Genomic DNA, 22,452 nt, shown 5'->3' with positions numbered 1-22,452 from the left:
GTGTTTACTGCAGTAAAACACTGGATCTGATGTAAAGGTGATGTGTGTTTACTACAGTAAAACACTGGATCTGATGTAAAGGTGATGTGTGTTTACTACAGTAAAACACTGGATCTGATGTAAAGGTGATGTGTGTTTACTACAGTAAAACACTGGATCTAATGTAAAGGTGATGTGTGTTTACTACAGTAAAACACTGGATCTGATGTAAAGGTGATGTGTGTTTACTACAGTAAAACACTGGATCTGATGTAAAGGTGATGTGTGTTTACTACAGTAAAACACTGGATCTAATGTAAAGGTGATGTGTGTTTACTACAGTAAAACACTGGATCTGATGTAAAGGTGATGTGTGTTTACTACAGTAAAACACTGGATCTGATGTAAAGGTGATGTGTGTTTACTACAGTAAAACACTGGATCTGATGTAAAAGTGATGTGTGTTTACTACAGTAAAACACTGGATCTGATGTAAAAGTGATGTGTGTTTACTGTAGCAAAACACTGGATCTGATGTAAAGGTGATGTGTGTTTACTGCCGGAAAACACTGGATCTAATGTAAAGGTGATGTGTGTTTACTGCAGTAAAACACTGGATCTGATGTAAAAGTGATGTGTGTTTACTGTAGCAAAACACTGGATCTGATGTAAAGGTGATGTGTGTTTACTGCCGGAAAACACTGGATCTAATGTAAAGGTGATGTGTGTTTACTGCAGTAAAACACTGGATCTGATGTAAAAGTGATGTGTGTTTACTACAGTAAAACACTGGATCTAATGTAAAGGTGATGTGTGTTTACTGCCGGAAAACACTGGATCTGATGTGTGTGTGTGTGTGTGTGTGTTGTGTGTTTTCTGCAGGTACGTCAGTGATGAAGGTTATGGCGTCAGATGCAGATGATCCCACTTATGGAAGCAGCGCTCGGATAGTTTACAGTGTTTTGGAAGGGGAACGATTCTTCACTGTCGACAGACAAACCGGTAAGAATAATAATATACAGTTGAGGGCAAAATGAGAATATTAATATACAGTTGAGGGCAACATTATTAGCAATGGACCCTTCTCACATGTCCAGGTTTCTCAGCAGTGAAGTCGCACTTAAAGTGCAGTGAATGGGAGAATACAACAAATCATTTTTTACAACGCTATCTGCTAAAAATATTAGAAGAAAAAAAAAACTTCCTGATCAAGACTTTGTCATTGAACAACAGTGGCTTGTTACCAGTATCAGCTCAACCAGTATTTTATTTTATTTTATTTTATTTTATTTTATTTTATTTTATTTTATTTTATTTTATTTTATTCATGATTTATTTTATTTTATTTTATTTATTATTACTTTTATTTAATTTAGTAAAATTACATTTTATTTATTTTATTATTTTTTAATTAAAAATAATTATTAATGTTGTTATTAGTAGTAGTAGTAGTATTATTAATGATAATAATAATAATAATAATAATAATAATAATTATTATTATAATAATAATAATTTATATTATTTTATTTTGAATAATTATTTTTCTCATTATTTAAGTTATTTAAGTTATTATTATTATTATTATTATTATTATTATTATTATTATTAATATTATTATTTCAATTCTATTTAATAATACATTTTATTTTATTTTATTCATTATTTTATTTATTTATTTAAATTGTTTATATTTTTATTTTTATTTTTTCATTTACGTTATTATTATTATTATTATTATTATTAATATTATTATTATTATTATTAAATTATTAGGAAATGTAGAATAAAAATAAAAAATAAATCTGAATCAAAACATAATAGGACATACTGTGCTTTGGAACTCTTTCCCTTTTTACCATCAAACAACACTTCATTAAAATTTCACAGAATGACTAATGGTTTTGTCTTCAACTCTATACAGTCAGATATTTGTGTAAATCTGGTTTATTGGTCTAAGTTTAGTTAAGTCATTATGAAAAGTAAACTAGAACAAATCTAACAAAATAACTTCAGATCATAACAAGGAGAAAATGTTAAATAAAGCTTCAATAACAGGCTTTTTTTTACTCTTTTAAGATGTTTAAATTTAAATGTGTTTTTTTTTTAGCAATAAATAACATAATAATAAAAATAATAGTGCTATACTCACGCCCCTAAACCCCACTACCATCCGGATCAGGGGACCAATGTAACCCCGCCGGTCCTACACCACCCAACCCGACGACTTTTCACATGGAAGTCGGTTGCTCTACTAAGGCAGCTAAAGACCTTGGCACCATGGCACAACACTTTACTAGCTGGCCTCTGCTACACCGAAATAGTTGGCGGTTCATTCTGCTGTGGTGAGCCCTGATAAATAAGGAACTAATCTAAAGAAAAATGAGTGAATGATTAATAAAAATTAAACAATATAATGAGATAAAAAAGCAACCCAAAGCATTAAGCGGTACACATTTCTATTCATAAATGATAGTGTTTTCAGTGCTATGAAAAATATTTGTGGATTCCTTGCATTAAATACTTATAAAGACTTTACCATCAGAATGTTTTTTTTTTTTTTTTTTATCTTCCTCTCCTGCGGGCATGAAGTTTTCCTCAGTAATTCTGCGGTGAAGTAAACATGGAGTTCAGTCAGAACTGGAGTCTCTCGGGGGAAAACCTCCGCTTTTGTTGCCTGTGTTCGTCCCTCAGGGATCCAGCACTAAACTTATAATGATTTGTGTTTTTGGGCCGCCGGGCACCTGACCTGAGCGCAGCCTTTGATAAATGACTCTGTGTTTTGCCATATTACCACTGGACTTGCTTCTGATCGGAGAACAGTTAAATGAGCGGGAAGTAGATGAACTGCGTGTTTTTGCTCATGCCCTCATTTGTTTCTCTGATCCTCCAAAAAATAACAACATTAATCGCTGGCCCGGGCTTTTAGTCTTTGACATGGGCTGAATAAAAGGGCTGGATGAGGAGTTTGATATTAATATCAGTTCATTAGATGTTGTGAGATGCATTTGAACTGCGGGTTTTCATCTTTTTATTACTATGAAGAAATGTGCTTGACTACTGTTACTGCTTATATAATAATAATAATAATAATAATAATAATAATAATAATAATAATAATAATAATAATATAGTACTTATATAATAATAATAATAATAATAATAATAATAATAATAAAATAATAGTACTTATATAATAATAATAATAATAATAATAATAATAATAATAATAATAATAATATAAATAAAAATAATAATGGAAATAACAACAACTTTCATTTATTAATTTATTTCTTTTCTTTTCGGCTTAATGCCTTTATTAATCATGGGTCACCACAGCGGAATGAACCGCCAACTTTTCCAGCATATGTTTTATGCAGTGGATGCCCTTCCAGTCGCAACCCATCACTGGGAAACACCCATACATTCTTGCATTTACACCCATACTCTACGGTCAATTTAGTGTATTCAATTCACCTATAGCGCATGTGTTTGGACTGTGGGGGAAACTGGAGCACCTGGAGGAAACCCACGCCAACACAGGGAGAAATGCCAACTGATTCAGCAGGGGCTCGAACCCGCAACCTTCTTGCTGTGAGACAACAACAACAACAACAATAATGAAACAACAACAACAATAAAAAAAATATATAGAAATAATAATAATAATAATAATAATAATAATAGGAATAATAATAAGAATAATAATAAGAATAATAATGATGATGATGATGATGATGATGACAAAACAGCAACAATAACATCAAGAAATAAATAATAACAATAATGTTAATAATATTTTTTATTTAATCTTGATCAAATCCCAAATTCAAATATGAATCAAAACTGAATTGAATTGGTAATTTTGTTTCAAATTTGCAGGTTTTTCATCTTTTTATGATTATAAAGAACTGTGCTTGACTACTACTACTATTACTATTTATATAATAATAATAATAATAATAATAATAATAATAATAATAATAATAATAATAATAATAGTAATAATAATAATAATAATAATAATAATAAATAAATAAATAAATAACAACAACAATGAAAATAATAATAATAATAATAATAATAATAATAATAATAATAATAATAATAATGACACCACCACCAACAACAACAACAACAATAATAATAATAATAATAATAATAATAATAATAATAATAATAATAATATTAAATTTAATAAATAATAATAATAATAATAATAATAATAATAATGACACCACCACCACCACCACCACCAACGACAACAACAACAACAACAACAACAACAACAACAACAACAACAATAATAATAATAATAATAATAATAATAATAAAAATAATAAATTTAATAAATATAATAATAATAATAATAATAATAATAAATTTAATTGATAAATAAAATAATAATAATAATAATAATAATAATGACACCAACAACAACAACAATAATAATAATAATAATAATAATAATAATAATAAGAAGAAGAAGAAGATGAAGAAGAAGAATAAATAAAACTAATGATGATTGTAACACGGGGAGTGACACAAACAACTGAAGTTGGATCCACGTGCAGGTTTATTCAGTGGTCAGGCAAGCAATGGTCAACACAGGTGCAAACAGATATATACAGGCAGTCCAGAATCGTACTCAATAGGCAGGCAGATGGTCAGAAGGCAGGCGGCAAACAGGGAGAACTGGATAAACAAGGCTAAGGTCAAAACACATGAAAAAAAGACTAGCAAAACGCGTTGTAGTGCTACTTTACAGATAACAAGACTCGGCAGTGGAAGTGAGTGTGTGTGCTGCTTAAACAGTGTGTGTAATCAGTCTCTGACAATCCTCAGGTGGTGCGAGTGTAATCAGTCAGAATGAGGAAGCATGTGTGTGTGTGTGAGTGAAGGGCATGTATGAACATGTAGTCCAGAAATGGCGGAATTGTAGTCCATAAGTGTTTGTGAGTGAGACCCAGCGATCTATGAAGTTCTGATCGCTGGTGATTGTGACAGTGATTGAAAAATAATAACAGCAACAACAATGATAATATTTTTGAATAAATCTTAATCAAACCAAAACTGAATATAATAGGTAAATGTGTCTCCATTCCCAGAGCTACATTTCAAGAGATTTAGCTAAAACAATCGTCCTGAAATAAAATTCTGAACAAAATTGCTTGAAATAAAAATTTATATGAACTCAGTGGGGGGCTGCACAGGCTTGCCTCACAGCAAGAAGGTTGCTGGTTCGAGCCTCGGCTGGGTCAGTTGGCATTTCTGTGTGGAGTTTGCATGTTCTCCCTGTGTTGCCGTGTGTTTCCTACAGGTGCTCCGATTACCCCCACAGTCTAAACACATTATTATTATTACCCAATAGGGGAATTGGGTAATCTACATTGTCCGTAGTGTATGTGTGTGAATGAGAGTGTATGGGTGTTTCCCAGTGATGGGTTCCAGTTTTATGAAGATTATTTTAAAACGAAAACCCCATATTCAGCTTTGTAGTTTCCAGGCTGTATATAACTGCAGCTTCAGTATCCTATTTCTATATTAGGATGTTATCAGTAAGCAGATCCTTCATCCAGCTCAGTGTCTGAGCATAATCTCGGTGAGGCCTGTGTTTGTGTCAGCCACGGTTCAGGTGAATCTGCACTGCTTCAGACTGTACTTGTAATGGATCTGACCTCAGGGCAGCAGCTCTGTGTGCTTGAACAGTGTCTTCCTCTGGACACATATAAATCTTAAGCGCAGATGAGTCTCTACACAGACACTGCTGAATGATGGAGATGCAGAAGCACAGCAGGAACCAATGCTTCTGTTTTCTCCACCACTATAGCTGTTTGATTGTGCATATCATTGAGTCACAGTTCTGCTGTCTGGAACGTGAAAACACGTCTGGCTTCACACTGCAAAATCATATTTTATTTATTCCTCACTGGGCTGTTATTTTCTTGAAATCTCAAGCACACTTCCTCAAAACTGTACAGTACATGTCTATATTAGTATCAACATTGCAGCAATTAACATTTGAATAATGTGTAAACATTGCTGCATGCAAGACATTAATTTATGATTTGCTGATACATATATGATGCATATATTAGATACACTCACTGGCCACTTTATAAGGTACACCTGTCCAACTGCTCGTTAACGCAAATTTCTAATCAGCCAATCACATGGCAGCAGCTCAATTCGTTTAGGCATGTAGACATGGTCAAGACAATCTGCTGCAGTTCAAACTGAGCATCAGAATGGGGAAGAAAGGGGATTTAAGTTAATTTAGAAATGTGGCATGGTTGTTGGTGCCAGACGAGCTGGTCTGAGTATTTCAGAAACTGCTGATCTACTGGGATATCCACGCACAGCCATCTCTAGGGTTTTCTGAGAATGATCTGAACAATAGAAAATATCCAGTGAGCGGCAGTTCTGGGGCGCAAATGCCTTGTTGATGCCAGAGGTCAGAGGAGAATGGCCAGACTGGTTTCAGATGATAGAAAGGCAACAGTAACTCAAATAAGCACTCGTTACAACCGAGGTCTGCAGAAGAGCATCTCTGGAATGTTTTCAGTACATTGTTAAATCTATGCCACGAAGGATTAAGGCAAGTTCTGGAAACAAAAGGGGGTCCAACCTGGTACTAATAAGGTGTACCTAATAAAGTGGCCGGTGAGCTGCACAGAAACTATACATGTGACAAAATTAGAAATTAACAAAATTTGTTAATTTTCTTTCTGAATTTTACTAAATGTTAGATTTGTTATTATTCTAATTATTTTTTTATTATTATTGTTATTATTATTTATTATTATTATTATTATTATTATTATTATTATTATTATTATTATTATTAATTATTATTTGTTTGTTTGTTTGTTTATTATTATTATTATTATTATTAATATTATTATTATTTTTGTTGTTGTTGTTGTTGTTATTATTATTGGTATTATTGTTGTTGTTATTATTATTATCATTATTATTATTATTATTATTATTATTATTGTTTGTTTGTTTGTTTGTTTATTATTATTATTATTATTATTATTATTATTTATTATAATAATATTAATTATTATTATTATTATTATTATTATTATTTGTTTGTTTGTTTGTTTGTTTGTTTATTATTATTATTATTATTATTATTATTATTATTATTATTATTATTAGTTTGTTTATTATTATTATTATTATTATTATTATTATTATTATTATTAGTTTGTTTATTATTATTATTATTATTATTATTATTATTATTATTATTAGTTTATTATTATTATTAGTTTTATTATTATTATTATTATTATTATTATTATTGGTATTATTATTATTATTATAATTATTATTATTATTATTCATAGTATTCATAGCAACAAACCTAACATCAGCAAAACATAATAATATTATGAAGAATTTACACCCGCCAACCTGCCAAATGCGGGTATATTTTAGCTGTGGCTGGTTAGACAGACACCTCCGCTAGCCATTTTGGCTGGTTGAAAATTCTTTTTAAATTGTAGTTTTCTTAAAAGCAGGGTTCGACAATAAGGATGGCCCATTATTCCTGCAAATGCGATCTTAGGATCGAGAAGCAGCATGACTAACACATATATACTTTTGTTCGTGCGGGCAAAAGAAAGCCGGTTGAATGCCGAATGAGAGGATAATCACTCGCTCCAACAGCTGATGTGATGCACGTGAATGTTTAAAACACGTTCGCGCTCCCGTTTCCTTGCTTAAAATAACCATACCTGGAAACACAACTAGTGTGATCGGTTTTCTTTCAAATAGACTAGACAAAAAGTTATGCTAATGCACCCACAGTCCTGCTGCTCTCAAGAGCTCCAGATTGGTCTTTTTGTAAACAGCTCTTTTTGTAATATAAAGGATATTAGCTTCTCATTTATGTGTAGTTAACTGGTGTCAACTGTTTTTTTTTTTTTTTTTAAGAAATGTTTTGTTAAATAAAAAGTATAGTATACAGCTATATTTTGCTTGTTTTGACAAGTTATTAAAATTTTGTAAGAAATAATTATTTATTTATTTTTAGTGTGGTTAGAGATAAAGTTGGTAAATCCTTTGAGCTCTGGAAAGTGATGTGTAATAAAAACTAATTGTAATACGACACTATGAAAGCATGACCCATGTGCTCATACTCACAGAGCAAGGTTATACAAAACATACACACAAAGTAAAATGAATTAGGAGGCATGTGGGCATTCCACAACATCTAAATCAAGTAATTTTAGCATGTCAAAGTCATATTTATGCATATAAAATATATTTTCCCAACTACAAAATTGTGGTTAGTGGAAATGGTGAGTGGCTATCAATGTTGAAAATCTAGTAGCCACACTGGCTGCTAATCAAAAAAGTTAATGTTAAACCCTGATTATATTATATTATATTATATTATATTATATTATATTATATTATATTATATTATATTATATTATATTATATTATATTATATTATATTAATATATTTTAATATATTTTATTATATTATATTGTATTATATTATATTATATTATGATATTTTTATATATTATATTATATTATATTATATTTTAATACGTTATATTATATTATATTATATTATATTATATTATATTATATTACATTACATTATATTATATATATTATATTAAATTATATTATCTTATATTATATTATATTATATTATATTATATTTTATTATATTATATTTTATTATATTATTTTAATATATTATATTCTATTATATTATATTATATTACATTACATTATATTATATATATTATATTATATATATTATATTATATTATTTTATATTATATTATATTATATTATATTATATTATATTAAATTATTATATTTTACATATTATATTATATTATATTATATTATTTTATAATTATATTTTATATATTATATTATATTATATTATATTATATTACATTATATTATATTAAATTATTATATTTTAACATATTATATTATATTATATTATATTATATTATATTATATTATATCATATCATATCATATTACATTACATTACATTACATTACATTACATTACATTACATTACATTACATTACATTGCATTGCATTGCATTGCATTGCATTCTTAAACTCAGCGTTATAGGTATTACATTTTAGACAAACAACTACAAATAAACCAGGATGTTGTAATGTAAAAAATGCATTAAAAGTCAGCAGAGCCATTGCTTTTTTGTGCTCCTGCATGAACGCTGGTCCTGGAATCAAGATATTTTTGGGAGTGAAATAAAGACAATGGCACAGTGTTGCCCTGAAGGACTGCAATTATCCAGTGTTGCCATGGCATTGGTTAGAGACGGGCATGGAAATTATGAGCATGGTAAAGGACAGACTCCTGCTGCGCCGCCGCCTTTATTCCTCACACATCGCAGAGAAATGGCAGCTGTTTTCTAAGAATGGAGCTGAAAGATAAGCAGCGGCATCGGGACCTGTTGCTCATAACCTTTCCTTCACTCGCTCTTCTGTTCTGCTGCCACTTTATTCAGCCGATTGACACTGAAGTGGGGCTGGAGGAGACTGGGAAAATGTGAAATGTTGTTGTTGAGTGTTGCCATGACGATATTTATGTCATTCTTCAATTTAATGTGCAATTCATGCTATTAACAAACCATTAACAAAGTAAGACTAAGACTGTAGCTTAGTATTAATAAGGTAGTCATTGGGTTTAGATATTGTGTAGGAATAGGCATGTAGAATAGAATTCTACTTTATAAGTCCTCATGAAATCAAAACTAACCATATTGATTTTTGTTAGCTCACATTGCTAGTTTTATGGTAAACAATTTATCTGTGCATGTCATTAAGAAAAAAAATAATAATAATTGTACTTGTAATCTTTAATTGAAATCTGAAAATGCACTTCCTAGGTGAGCGCGGGGCACAAAGTAACACGGGGTTAAATATAACACAGAGTTTTAAGGTGTTTGCTAAGGGTTTACCAGGGCATGCTTCTGAGGTTTTTAGCACAGTGTTGGCAGACGTCTTCCTGCCAATTATTGGAAAATTATGACGAAATTTGGATGAGAAACACAGAAGAAACCATTTTTGAAGCATAGAAATATTTTTTATTATAGTCAATTTTTTTTTTTTTTTTTTTTTAAATCTGTGCAAGTATGAATGTGAAATCTTATATTGTCGTGATAACCATCCTCCAGGCTTAAAGATGAAACCATTTTGAAAGATGTAAAACACACACAGTGACTGCCAGACAGTTTTGAGAAAAACATGACACAGCGGGGTTAGCTGTAACAGGGTTACAATTAAGCCACACACTGTTGGACACCAAAACAAAATAATGTTTTGAATTTTGAGTGTAATGTCGAGAACTTTTTAAATCAAATGTTTGTTAATAGAAAATATATTTTTTTTTAATAGAAAAAAAAATGTTTCATTGCTAATAATGCAAATAAATGCATTGTATAATAATGGATAAATGAATAATCATGCAAATAGATTCAAATGTGTTTATCCAGTAAACAAATAAATACATAAATATACTTTGCTGTGTAGAATAAAAAAGAAATGAGCCAATTACTGAGGAAAGCTACTATTTAAAGTAAAAAAAAATAATAATAATAAATAAATAATTAACTGTGTAATCTGCCTTTGTAAGCATGTGTTATAACTAACCTCCTGTCTGTTACAACTTGCCTCGCAGGTAAAGTAAACAGTAACATTTTTACTCCTGGCACTTTTGCCAATACTGTACAGAATCCATAGGTCTGGCGATCATAATTCCAGTGCTCATTTTTGGGAGAGGCTTGTGTGTTATTGGTAAAAAAATATATAATTTGTCTAACCCCATTATTTTGTTATTATTTGACCAAAACCAAAAAGTGTTACTTTGTGGCGCGTTCTCCCCTATCTGTTTTCAGTTAAGTTCTCAGATTAGGTCTGTCTGAGGGGTTGGGTGTGGCTAACACACTTAACCACGCCCCTCCAGCTGTCAGTTTTGACAACAAACAGAAATGGTGAGGAGGAGTCTGTTAGGCCAAAAAGCTTTGAATAGCCAAGAGGCGACGCTCAATAGAACATTCCATTGCAACAGCAGCGCCCAGCAACAGCCACGGATTCCGCCATTTTGGAGTGAAAGCGATCACTGCATCTTATTACTGTCGCGATGGCAAGCAGCTGCTATGTTTTTTATTTATTTATTTTAAAAGCGCATTAAAGCTGAGAGACATCTTAAAACACGACAATACAACACTTACTATCACTGTCATCAGCACTTTTAACAGTTTATTTTGCAATCTTATAATATGCTGTTGTTCTATTGGAGTTTTCATTCCAAAATGGCTGCCATCTAGTGGCTGTTTCCCAAATTGCACAAGAGTCTCGCCTTTTAATGCTCTTTGGTTAGGCTTTAATAAATGAACTGCCTACTTTACTACATCCAATCAGCTCTCAGTAGAAAATAACAAACCACGCCAACTGTTTTGTCATTTAATATTTCGTTTCACTGGGAACTGCATCACAATACGGAAAACATAACCATCGCAGCTTCCGGTTCATGTTCATGTATTTTAATATTAGGCAGGTAATAAGGCAGTAGTAAATGGTGTAATTTGTTACTTAAAGTCGGCATGAACTGAAAGTTTATTGATATATGATTCAATTAATTTTATTAAGAACATACATTTCTTAAAGCCTACTGTAATTAATATGAGTACAGTTTACGTACAGTACAGCAACTTGTAGCAAGAAAAGTAAGTTTATCCAGCGTTCAACGCTAGGGAGTTTTTCTACTGATCTGACCGGGCCAGTTGTTTAGATAATAAAAAAAGATAATAATAGCTTTTTTAGATTTTAGCCACATATTTTAAATAATGTGTCAAACATAACGTCTGTGAATCTAGCATTTTAATACTTAAATAAGTTAATAAATGGTTAATGAGCACAATTGTTTGTTATGCAAACTAAAAGAGCAGTACGGAACATGTGGAGGTATTTTATTACAGTTCAAAATTATTTAAGAAAGGTGGCTGACTTGCCAAGCTGATGGCAAACTTTTATTTTTTTGGACGGCTTTTGTGAACTGTTGCTCGGGTTTAGGGAAGCGAGCGGGCGGGCGGGTCGATCGGTAAAATCGGTTGGGTTCAGGGAAGGAGAAGGGCGAGTCGGCCGATTGGCCGGTCGCGCAGTCAATCATCCGGTCAGTCGGATAGCGGCCTCCGGCGGGTTCACGCGACAACAACGCGGGCGCGGAGAGGCGTCTGAGGTGCGAAAAAGCGAGCAACAGCGGCCTCTCGCGTATTCGCGAAAACAAAAACTGCAGCTGTACGTACCCGCCGGGACGTATTCCGCGGTCTCCAGAAACGTCCGCGGGACTACGTTTCCACAATGAGCCTGGGTTGCTTTTATAGCCATGCTACTGAAAGCAGCAGCAGATAGCTCACCTCAGATCTATAAATTAAATAAACCATTAGAAATTGAAGTGAAATTGAATTGAATTGAATTTAGAACTGCGACTCAATGCAAACCAACACATATCAGTGATTCAGCATGTTCATTTAATAATGTTAAAGATGTTTACTGTGTATTAATTGGATTGTAAACATTGCCATTTCACTAAAGTGCACTATTGTGTGCTCCTTAATGGCTGTATTTAAATTTCTGTATACAAATCTTGTCACAGTATGAGCTTACCAAATCACTATTATTAGTTTTTGTACTTTTAAGTGTTTGAGATATTGCCAAACTGCAGTGTAAAAGCATGCGGTGCAGTAATAGTGTTTGAAGTGTGTGTCTGTATCTCTGTGTGTGTTCAGGAGTGATCCGAACTGCCGTGCCGGACCTGGACCGGGAGACTCAGGACCGATATGAGCTGGTGGTAAAGGCTACAGATATGGCAGGTCAGATGGGAGGTCTGTCCGGCTCCACCACTGTGACTATAGTGATCACGGATGTCAATGACAGTCCTCCACGCTTCCCTCAGAGTGAGTGCACACGTCACACGCACACACACACACACATACATACATGCACACACATGCGTCACTCGTGGCCTTTACACTGAGTCTGCATTCAGGCATACACTATATTTATAAAGCACTTCACAGCTGCACATGAAGACTGAAGCGCTGGAGAGCCAACATGCTAATATATCAACAACAAAATGCAGAAATCGAGATTTGATTTGGATGTTTTATTATTATTATTTTTTTATAAAAAAGATGTAATGGCATAATGATTCACATTTGTTTACATTACTTAATGCATTAATTAATAATAAAAAATACAAAAACTATATATATATATATATATATATACATATATATATAAATTATTTTAAATTTTTTTTATTTTTATTTTACCAAATACAGCTATTACGCCTGATTCACACGGGGCTTCAGCGTCAGTGCTTGACGGAGGGCATATCTGAAGTTGTCGCTGACACTATATAGCAGCATCAGACAGTGAAATTAGTCCACAATTGGCTACTGTCTGAGCTGGGGTATTTGCATGAAGCCATCTGATTGGCTGATGCTTCCTTTGGCATTGAAAGCTGAGAAAGTCCCGACAATAGCCTAAATTTTCAAGCAACGCTGTTGAGTGGCACAGACGGATCCACAATTCAGTTCGGCAATGCTTGACGTCACACATTTAAAGTGAATAGGACGTGTTGATGCTGACGTCTCATGTAAAACAGATGTTAGATTGCAATAATTTTTTTTTATTTTATTTTATTATCACTGAGATGCTGTTATAGTTGTAGGATTATTTTATTTTATTTGTTCTATCTTTGTTTTAATTGAAGAACGTTGCTGTTTGCTTTTGTGTTATTTGTTATATAATTTCAACATATTTTTTGTTCTCATCCTTTTTTTATTGTTATTATTTATCAAGTTAAACTAGTGGTAATATTTTACCCTTTTTACCTGTTTTATACCTGCATGTTTATCATTTTATTTTATTTTATTTTATTTTACTTTTTTATATTTTTTATTTTTTATTTTTTATTTTATATTTTTGTTTTGTTTTAGTTTTGTTTTGTTTTGTTTGTTTTGTCTTGTTTTTATTTATTTATTTATTTATTTATTTATTTTTTGTTTTGTTAGGGTTTGTTAGAGATTATTTAGATTTGGATTACTGGACCATTTTTAATTTTTTACTTAGTATAAAAACAATTTATAAATCATGCTAACTAATGATTTTGACTCTTGTTAACAAATACAGCCTTACTTTTAAGTGCAACCTAATGAAAAAAATAAACTTCATCAGTAATCATTCAGATTTATTTTATTTTATTTTATTTTATTTTATTTTATTTTATTTTATTTTATTTTATTTTATTTTATTTTATTTTATTTTATTTTATTTTATTTTATTTTATATTTTATTTTATTTTATTCATTTTCTTTTCAGCTTAGTCCTTTTATCAATCTGGGGTCGCCACAGCGGAATAAACCACCAACTTATCCAGCATATATTTTACGCAGCGGATGCCATTCCAGCTCCAACCCAGCACTGGGAAACATCCATACACACTTATTCACACACATACACTACGGACAATTTAGCCTATATCCAATTCACCTGTACCACATGTCTTTGGACTTGTGGAGGAAACCGGATAACCCGGAGGAAACCCACGCCAACACAGGGGGGACATGCTAACTCCACACAGAAGTCCCAACTGACCCAGCTGAGGCTCAAACCAGCAACCTTCTTGTTGTGTTTTATTTTATTTTATTTTATTTTATTTATGTACAATTTGTACTTTACATTACATATAAACCGAATTGATACATCATATTAACTAATGTTTTTACCTAGTGTTAACACATACAGCCTTACTTTAAAGTACCACAATATTTTATGAATTAATTAATCTTCATCAATAACCAGGCATATTTATTAATAGAAGAATTGGCATTTTATCCATAAAACTTTTGCACACGTTATGTGAATAATAATCCATTTTTCCGTGTGATGATGCGAATATTTTGTTGAGATTATTGTGAGTACTACTTTAATAACATGTATTTGGTCAGCTCAGAGATTGTCCATTCCAGAATTGAAGTATGTGCGTTTTGCATTGGCTTTCTGCAGAGATGGAACTGCACATCTCTGTGTGCTTTGGCTCCTGTAAAGAGCACTAATGCACAGGAATCATTTGAGCAGATCCAGCTATAAACTAATAAAGCACAGTTTTTTGTCTCACGGCAAACGCCAGAAACTACTTCTACAATTTAAACAACTGCAACAGACTAATAGAGTTTAATATTGCAGGAGTGACTCAGGCTCAGAGACAGATGATGATTCCTAAAATTCCACTACTGCAGTTTTCTTTCAGGAGCAAATATATAAAAACGACCACAATTTAAATAAATAAACCCCATCTAAGGGGACGGAGCCTGTTTTACAGATTTAATGCATCTGGCAGCTAGCTCTCTGCAACTCTCACATGGTCGCTCACTGAAGCTAAGCAGGGCTGTGCCTGGTCAGTGAGTGGGAGAGCACATGGGTAAGCTAGGTTGCTGTCGGAATTGATGTTAGTGAGGCCAGCAGGGGGCGCTCAACCTGCAGTCTGTGTGGGTTTTAACGCCCCAGTATAGTGAAGGGGACTCTATTTTGCTCAGTGAGAGCTGTCTTTTGGATGAGGTCCTGACTTTTTCACATTGTGAAAAAGTTTTATTCACTATATTTATTGTTGCTTGCACCTGAAAAGGGTATTTAAAGCATGGCAAATTAAATCATGTAAATTTGTGAGGTATTTTTAGCTAAAGTATATTAAATAAATAAATAAATAAATAAATAAATAAATAAATAAATAAATAAAACAATAATAATAATAATAATAATAATAATAATAATAATAATAATAAAAATAATAATAATAATAATTATTATTATTATTATTATTATTATTATTATTATCATTATTATTATTAATAATAATAATAATAATAATATAAAGCAATAATAATAATAATAATAATAATAATAATAATAATAATAATAATAATAATAATATTATTATTATTATTAATAATATTATGATCTCTTTAATGCAGAAGAGGAAAAGTGTTTTTACTCCATGCATTCACAATGAATGAGATTGGGGCTTAATTAAAGCTGACAACCATTTTTGGTTACTTCGACAGAATTGACATCACATTAACTGCAATTAAATCAAATATATAAATGCATACGCTTCTATTATTTCAACTAGCTACCAAGGAATTGTTTCTAATTTTATTAAAAATATATCATTAAAATGGATACAACAAATAAAAATAGTAGACTAATTAAAACTATGATAATTATATATAAATACTGTGTCACGGTTTGGGTTGGGGAAAAAGGGAGCGAGGACTCATGTGCAGAAAAATGGGAATTTATTAATAATAAAAATAAAATAAAATCCAAAACAAACTACCCTGAGGGGGAAAACATTAACAAAACACACAAACAAACTTCACAGGGCTGGCTGGTAAGGAATAGGGCTGGACAGACAGGACAATGCTACAAACGACGACAAATGATGATGAACTGGCACAGAACAGCAGACATGAGGGGATTAATAGCAGACGTAAACTAACAAAAACAGATGAACATAATTAACTAATAATAGGGTAACAAGGAGGGTGGGACTTGACAATAGACGGGAGAGCGCATGACAGAGATGAGCCATGCGCTCACATAAAACAGGACAAGAACATGCAGCCAATAAGATAACTCATTAACCGCATGTTCATGACAACACAAGCACGACACCGAAGCACACAACAAAAGCATGTGACCACAATGCAAACACAGAGCCGTGCGCTCACACATATGCAACGCGCATGCTTCATCTTAGCATCAACCAAACCGAAAGCAACTAGACGAAGACGCTGAGAATGAAACAGCGAGATGCCGACAGAACAAAACACAAACACTAGCACAAGAACGCGTGTGTCCGAGGCACACAGAGCCCGCGTGGCCTCATAAAGCCTGGTTTATACTCGACGCGTCCGCTTGTTCGATTGAGTACGCGCGGCGAATGTGACGTCATCGCGGAGTTTGCGGGGGTTCGCTTTGGGTGCGCATGGCATGATTTCGGCTGGCGGTGCATCGGGCATTTTCTGAGACTCGAGCGAAGAGTGCGCGGCGCCGCAACTGATTTGAGTTGAATATGAACCTCTTTGAAGAGATTTTATCCGACTGAACAGACATCTTATGACTCGTGATCAGAGAGATAACCAGACAATCAATAATTCTTGGCTAGAAATTGCAACATCCATTGGTAAGTAGAAAGTTTTTGTCAAAAGGTGTGGAAAAACCTGAATAATAAGTTTATTAAAACCAAAAGAGGCCATGGCAAAATGTAAACAATTACAGAATATTTTTTTCCACCAGTCATAGGTTTTGCACTGATGTATTTTGTTTAATTTTGTATTAAAAACTATTTAATAGTTACAAAACTACAATGAAGTCACAAAATTATTTTTGATAACTGGAAAGGAATAGATATACTGATGGCCTGTTTCTCTGGGCTTTATTGTTGATAATGGTCAGGAATGTTGGACCATCATTGCCTTTTTAGCATAAGAATAGGACAGAAACTAGCCAGACAGTAATGTGTGAATTGTGGAGCGGGCTAAATCTAAAAACATCTGTATTTTTTTAGTAAGTGTGCTTTTTTTGCTTTTATTTTTGCGATAATAAAACATTTATTTGTAGAGCAACTCATGTTCTGTTGTCTTTAATATTTTAATAAATTGTAATAGGTTAACTGTCCGAGATATGAACAAAAGCAAGTGATGACAATAATTATTTGCTAGAAATAACAACAACAGCAGTGGGAAAGGAGGGAAGTTTATGTTAAAAAAATTGGGAAAAAAAACCTGAGGGATAAGTTTGTTTATGCCAAAAGAAATCATAGCAAAAGTGGAGACCCGGGTACACAATTACAGAATATGTTTTTTACACCAGTCATAGCTTTTACACTAACGTATGTTATTGGATCGTATTTGTAATACATCTGTATATTTTACTAAGTGTACTTTTTATTTTTTGCTTTTATTCTTGCCATAATAAAAATATATTTGTTGAGTTTATTTGGGAAAACTCCAGTTTTCTTGTCATTAATATTGTAAATAACTTTAAAAGGTAAAACTGTCAGAGATATGGACAAAAGCAAGTGATGCATCAAAGTTTGATAAAAAAAATCTGAAAGGTTATAAAAATGCTTATAATCATTAAAATAATTTATAAAAACAATACAAATAATTATAATAATAATATGTATTTTTTATTAAAAATAAATATTTATTATTATTATTATTATTATTATTATTATTACAAATAATTAGTTTAAAAATATTGAACGACATTATGATATGACATACTTCCGGAGAGTTCCTACTTCTCTGTTTAGCCGTCTGATTTTAAGGTGGGTTTCTTTTGACCGCCCCCTGTCGTTTTAAAGAATATCACAACGGCGAACGCGACGAGTATAAAAGCCTCGGCCGTTTTGCGAGTACAATTCCAGCTTTAAGCGGGAGTGCGCACACTCTGCGCACACCCACGACGGCGCGCGCACACCAAGAGACACACAGAATGACAGAAACAGGACAAGACAGGGCTAGTGTCCGGACTCTGCCACCAAAACAAGATGTCACAAGACCAGAGTGGCAGAACCCCTGACATGCTGTCTGTACAGATGCCAAACCGAAACTCCTCCATTGAGTTCATTGTAAATCATTGATGAAATAAATTATTTGGCTACAAACTAGGACAGATATCAATCAATGACACCAAATCATTTTGTCAATGTAACAGATCCAAATTTAAGATGTTTTGCACTTATAATTCTTCTCTGTAATGAGCCTTCAGTGGTCAGAATTGACTGAATGAATCGTTCAAGCTGCTTTTGTGAATTAAATTAAATGAAAACAATCTGACTCATGTGAATGATTTGTTCCTGAATCAAACATGAATGTATTATTACAAACTAGAGCAGATGCCTTCACATGCCTAACACACAAAGATATTGCAAAACATTTGTTTTTAACAGTCTAGGGGTCTAAAATTTATTGAATAATTTCTAAAAGTGACCATAAACCAGAATAATTTGTAATTATTATTATTATTATTTTTATTATTATTATTATTATTATTATTATTATTATTATTATTATTATTATTATTATTATTATACATTATTATACATTATTATTATTATTATACATTATTATTATTATTATTATTATTATTATTATTATTATTATTATTATCATTATTATTATTATTATTATTATTATTATTATACATTATTATTATTATTATACATTATTATTATTATTATTATTATTATTATTATTATTATTATTATTATTATACATTATTATTATTATACATTATTATTATTATTATTATACATTATTATTATTATTATTATTATTATTATTATTATACATTATTATTATTATTATACATTATTATTATTATTATTATTATTATTATTATTATTATTATTATTATTATTATCATTATTATTTTTATTATTATTATTATTATTATACATTATTATTATTATTATACATTATTATTATTATTATTATACATTATTATTATTATTATTATGGCTCATATGAGGATTTAAAATGGTTCAAATAAATCAACATTTTAGTGCGCTAAGGGTGAATTAAATTTGCTAAATTGGTCGTAATGTATGAGTGTGAATGCGAGTGTGTGTGGGTGTTTCCCGGTATTGGGAAAATTCCTTTCCAGTCACCTTTTGAGGTTACTGTTCCAACTCTCATTGGAAACGACCGGTGTGTTTATTGCTTTAATAGAAGCGAGTGTGAAGTTGAACCACAGTAAAGCTCTGCTGTCAGTTTTATCAGACGTCTTGTCAGTCAGTGCCTGTCAGTCTTGTGGGTTTGATTGCAACCATTTAAACCCTGGTTGAAAACTTCCAGCTTTGAGCTCAAAATGATTTGATTAGAAATCCCGTACTGTATGTGACCAATAAGCCCTACGAGGTTAATATCAAATATATGTTACAGCACTAAATTACTGTGTTGTGTTTCAGAATAAAGCAGCTTTAATTCACATCACAGCCTTAGACCAATCAAATGCAGCGTGTTTCATTGCTGACATCAGAGCGGAGCATGTAGCCAGTGCTTTAATACATCTCATGTCTGCAAGCAAGACTGTGTGTGTGTGTGTCTACTGCATGTGTGTGTGTGCATGAGTATAAAAAGCAATGAAACACATTCAGCTATTATTTTCCCTTTGCTGCTGTTCTTCCGTTCCCTCCAGAGGAAAAGCAGCATTAGCTTTATTACAGCAAAGAGAGCGGCTGTAATGCTGTATCACAAGGCCTGATGTCTGTTTTTTCTGCGTATCTCCCTCTCCTTCTCCACAAAAGCCTCATTTATGCCAGTTTTGCTCTCACGTCTAATTCATTAAGCTGCTTTTTGTATTGTGGGCCAAACTGAAGTCTTTATTCTCTCTTCTGACACGTCCTGCACTCAGGCATATTGCCTACATCGCATATATTACAGACTGTACATTATGCAAGGCAAGAATGGTTATTAAAGCAAGCTTTGGCATTGTGTTGTTTTCTCAGAAATACTGTCGACTTCGGGATGTAAACAGATCATTCATGTTCTCCGTGGAGAAAAATCGACTCTTAATGATCACGTATAAAACTTTCGGATAGAGATGTGGCATCCGAGCTCGGAGGTGAACGGTGTTGCCAGATATAGCTGAATTTATCCAGCCCAAAAGCTGTGCAAAACCTGCCCAGCTGCACAAAAAAAACATCAAACATAAAATTATATATATATATATATATATGTGTGTGTGTGTGTGTTTTTTTTTTTATTTTTTATTTTTTTATTACTTTTAAACTGGTTTTAACTGTAATAATTTTAACCATAAAGGAACCAATAGTCCAAGAATCACAATAGTATAATTAAACAATAAACAAAATAACCGGGTCACATCAAAACACATCCTTGAATTCCGGCAAATACAAACACATATAATAATACTAGTGCTGTCAAAATTAGTACGTTAACGCGTGCGATTAATTTGAAATATTTAACGCATTAAAAATGTTTAAAAAAATTTTAAACTTAAAGAAAAATTTTTTTTTTTAAATTTAAAAAATTATCGCAGTTGCAGTTTTTTTATTTCCTGCTTAGGTCGACGTGTGTTTAACGCAACCCAAGCTCATTCTGAAATCGTATCCCCGTGCACGTTTCTGGAGACCGCTATTTACGTGGCCGGAGGTACGTATGGGCGCATTGGTTTTATCGAGCGAACGTTACGGGGCGGTGTGATGCCGCTATTCTTCTTCGCGCTCGCTCGCCGGCTGTGACGGCTCACCTCCGTGTGGAAGGCTTTCCCACCACAACCAGTTTGTCCGCTTAGCTGGCAGTGTTACGTCGGTGGAGCGAAGGCCCGGAGGAGGAGAAGCCGGCCGCGGCGATGACCGGGTTTGAGTCCGGGGAAGAGCGATTCCAGTAATCAGGTAAGATGAAAAACAGAATCCAAAAAATAAAAGTGAACGAGTTCATGACAGGGCGACAATGTTGTGAAATTCGAAAATTCGTTCAAAATCGGACGAGGGCTTTTGCTTTTTTTTAATTTTCTGGACGGCTTTTGTAAATCGTCGCTTGGGTTTAGGGAGGGAGGAAGAGGAGAGTGACTGGGTTGGACGATTGGCCGGCCACCTGGTCGATCATTCAGTCATTCAGTGCGTCAGTCGGACAGACGGTCGCTCGACAGCGGCCTCTGGTGGCTTTTCGCACGAGAAAAGCGCAGTTGCGAACGGCCCGCGCTCCCGAGAGGCATTCGAGATGATAAAAAGCGCGGCACAGCGGGCTCTCGCGGATTCGCAAAAAACTGCACAAATACGTACATCCCAGGATGTATTTCGCGGGCTCGAGAAACATCTGCGGGGCTACGTTTCCACAATGAGCCTGGGTTGGTTTAACATGCAAAGAAAGATGGATAAGACCAAGGAAGCTCTTTTTGAAGGCAAGTTTCAGTATAAAACAATTATTGTCACATCACCAGTCTTTCCAGCGTTTCCTCCAGACATTCATGCAATTTGGGGTGTTTCAGTTTTAACTTTTGACTTCGGTTTCAATGGAATTTGATACCACATGGCGAATGGAAAGAAAAGCCTCAGCATTTCGTGACTCGGTGGTTCTTTTGTTAGTTGAGTAGCTGGATATAATTAAAGTGAGATTTATGAAAAAATAGCATGATTTCCTTCAAGTGAAACATGAGCACAGATTGTGTTGCATCTTATAAACACAACCAAGCCTTAAATTTACATTCTGGACCACCCCTTTAGTTATAATGTTCACAGTATGTCTGATAATATTTTTTCTTCTGGAGAAATGCTTATTTGTTTTATTTTGGCTAGAGTAAAAGCAGTTATTAATAAACCATTTTAAGGTCAATATTATTAGCCCCTTTAAGC

The 22,452-nt window shown here is 32.6% G+C and overlaps 1 protein-coding gene across 4 annotated transcripts in view; it reads left to right on the top strand.

Moving 5' to 3' along the window:
* cdh22 (cadherin 22) overlaps positions 1–22,452 on the top strand; it is a 499,150-nt gene that overhangs the window by 317,194 nt on the left and 159,504 nt on the right. For all 4 annotated transcript variants that reach the window (XR_012408257.1, XM_073954734.1, XM_073954733.1 and 1 more), the window contains 2 exons: positions 862–981; positions 12,788–12,955. Coding sequence is in view for 3 of the 4 variants with exons in the window: in XM_073954734.1 (XP_073810835.1) it covers positions 862–981; positions 12,788–12,955 (288 nt within the window). In the remaining variant the exon portion in view is untranslated. The remainder of the gene's footprint in view (positions 1–861; positions 982–12,787; positions 12,956–22,452) is intronic.

The sequence above is a fragment of the Danio rerio genome, chromosome 6 (assembly GCF_049306965.1).
Source record: "Danio rerio strain Tuebingen ecotype United States chromosome 6, GRCz12tu, whole genome shotgun sequence".
Lineage (NCBI taxonomy): Eukaryota > Metazoa > Chordata > Actinopteri > Cypriniformes > Danionidae > Danio > Danio rerio.
This window is presented reverse-complemented; position numbering and strand designations above follow the sequence as displayed.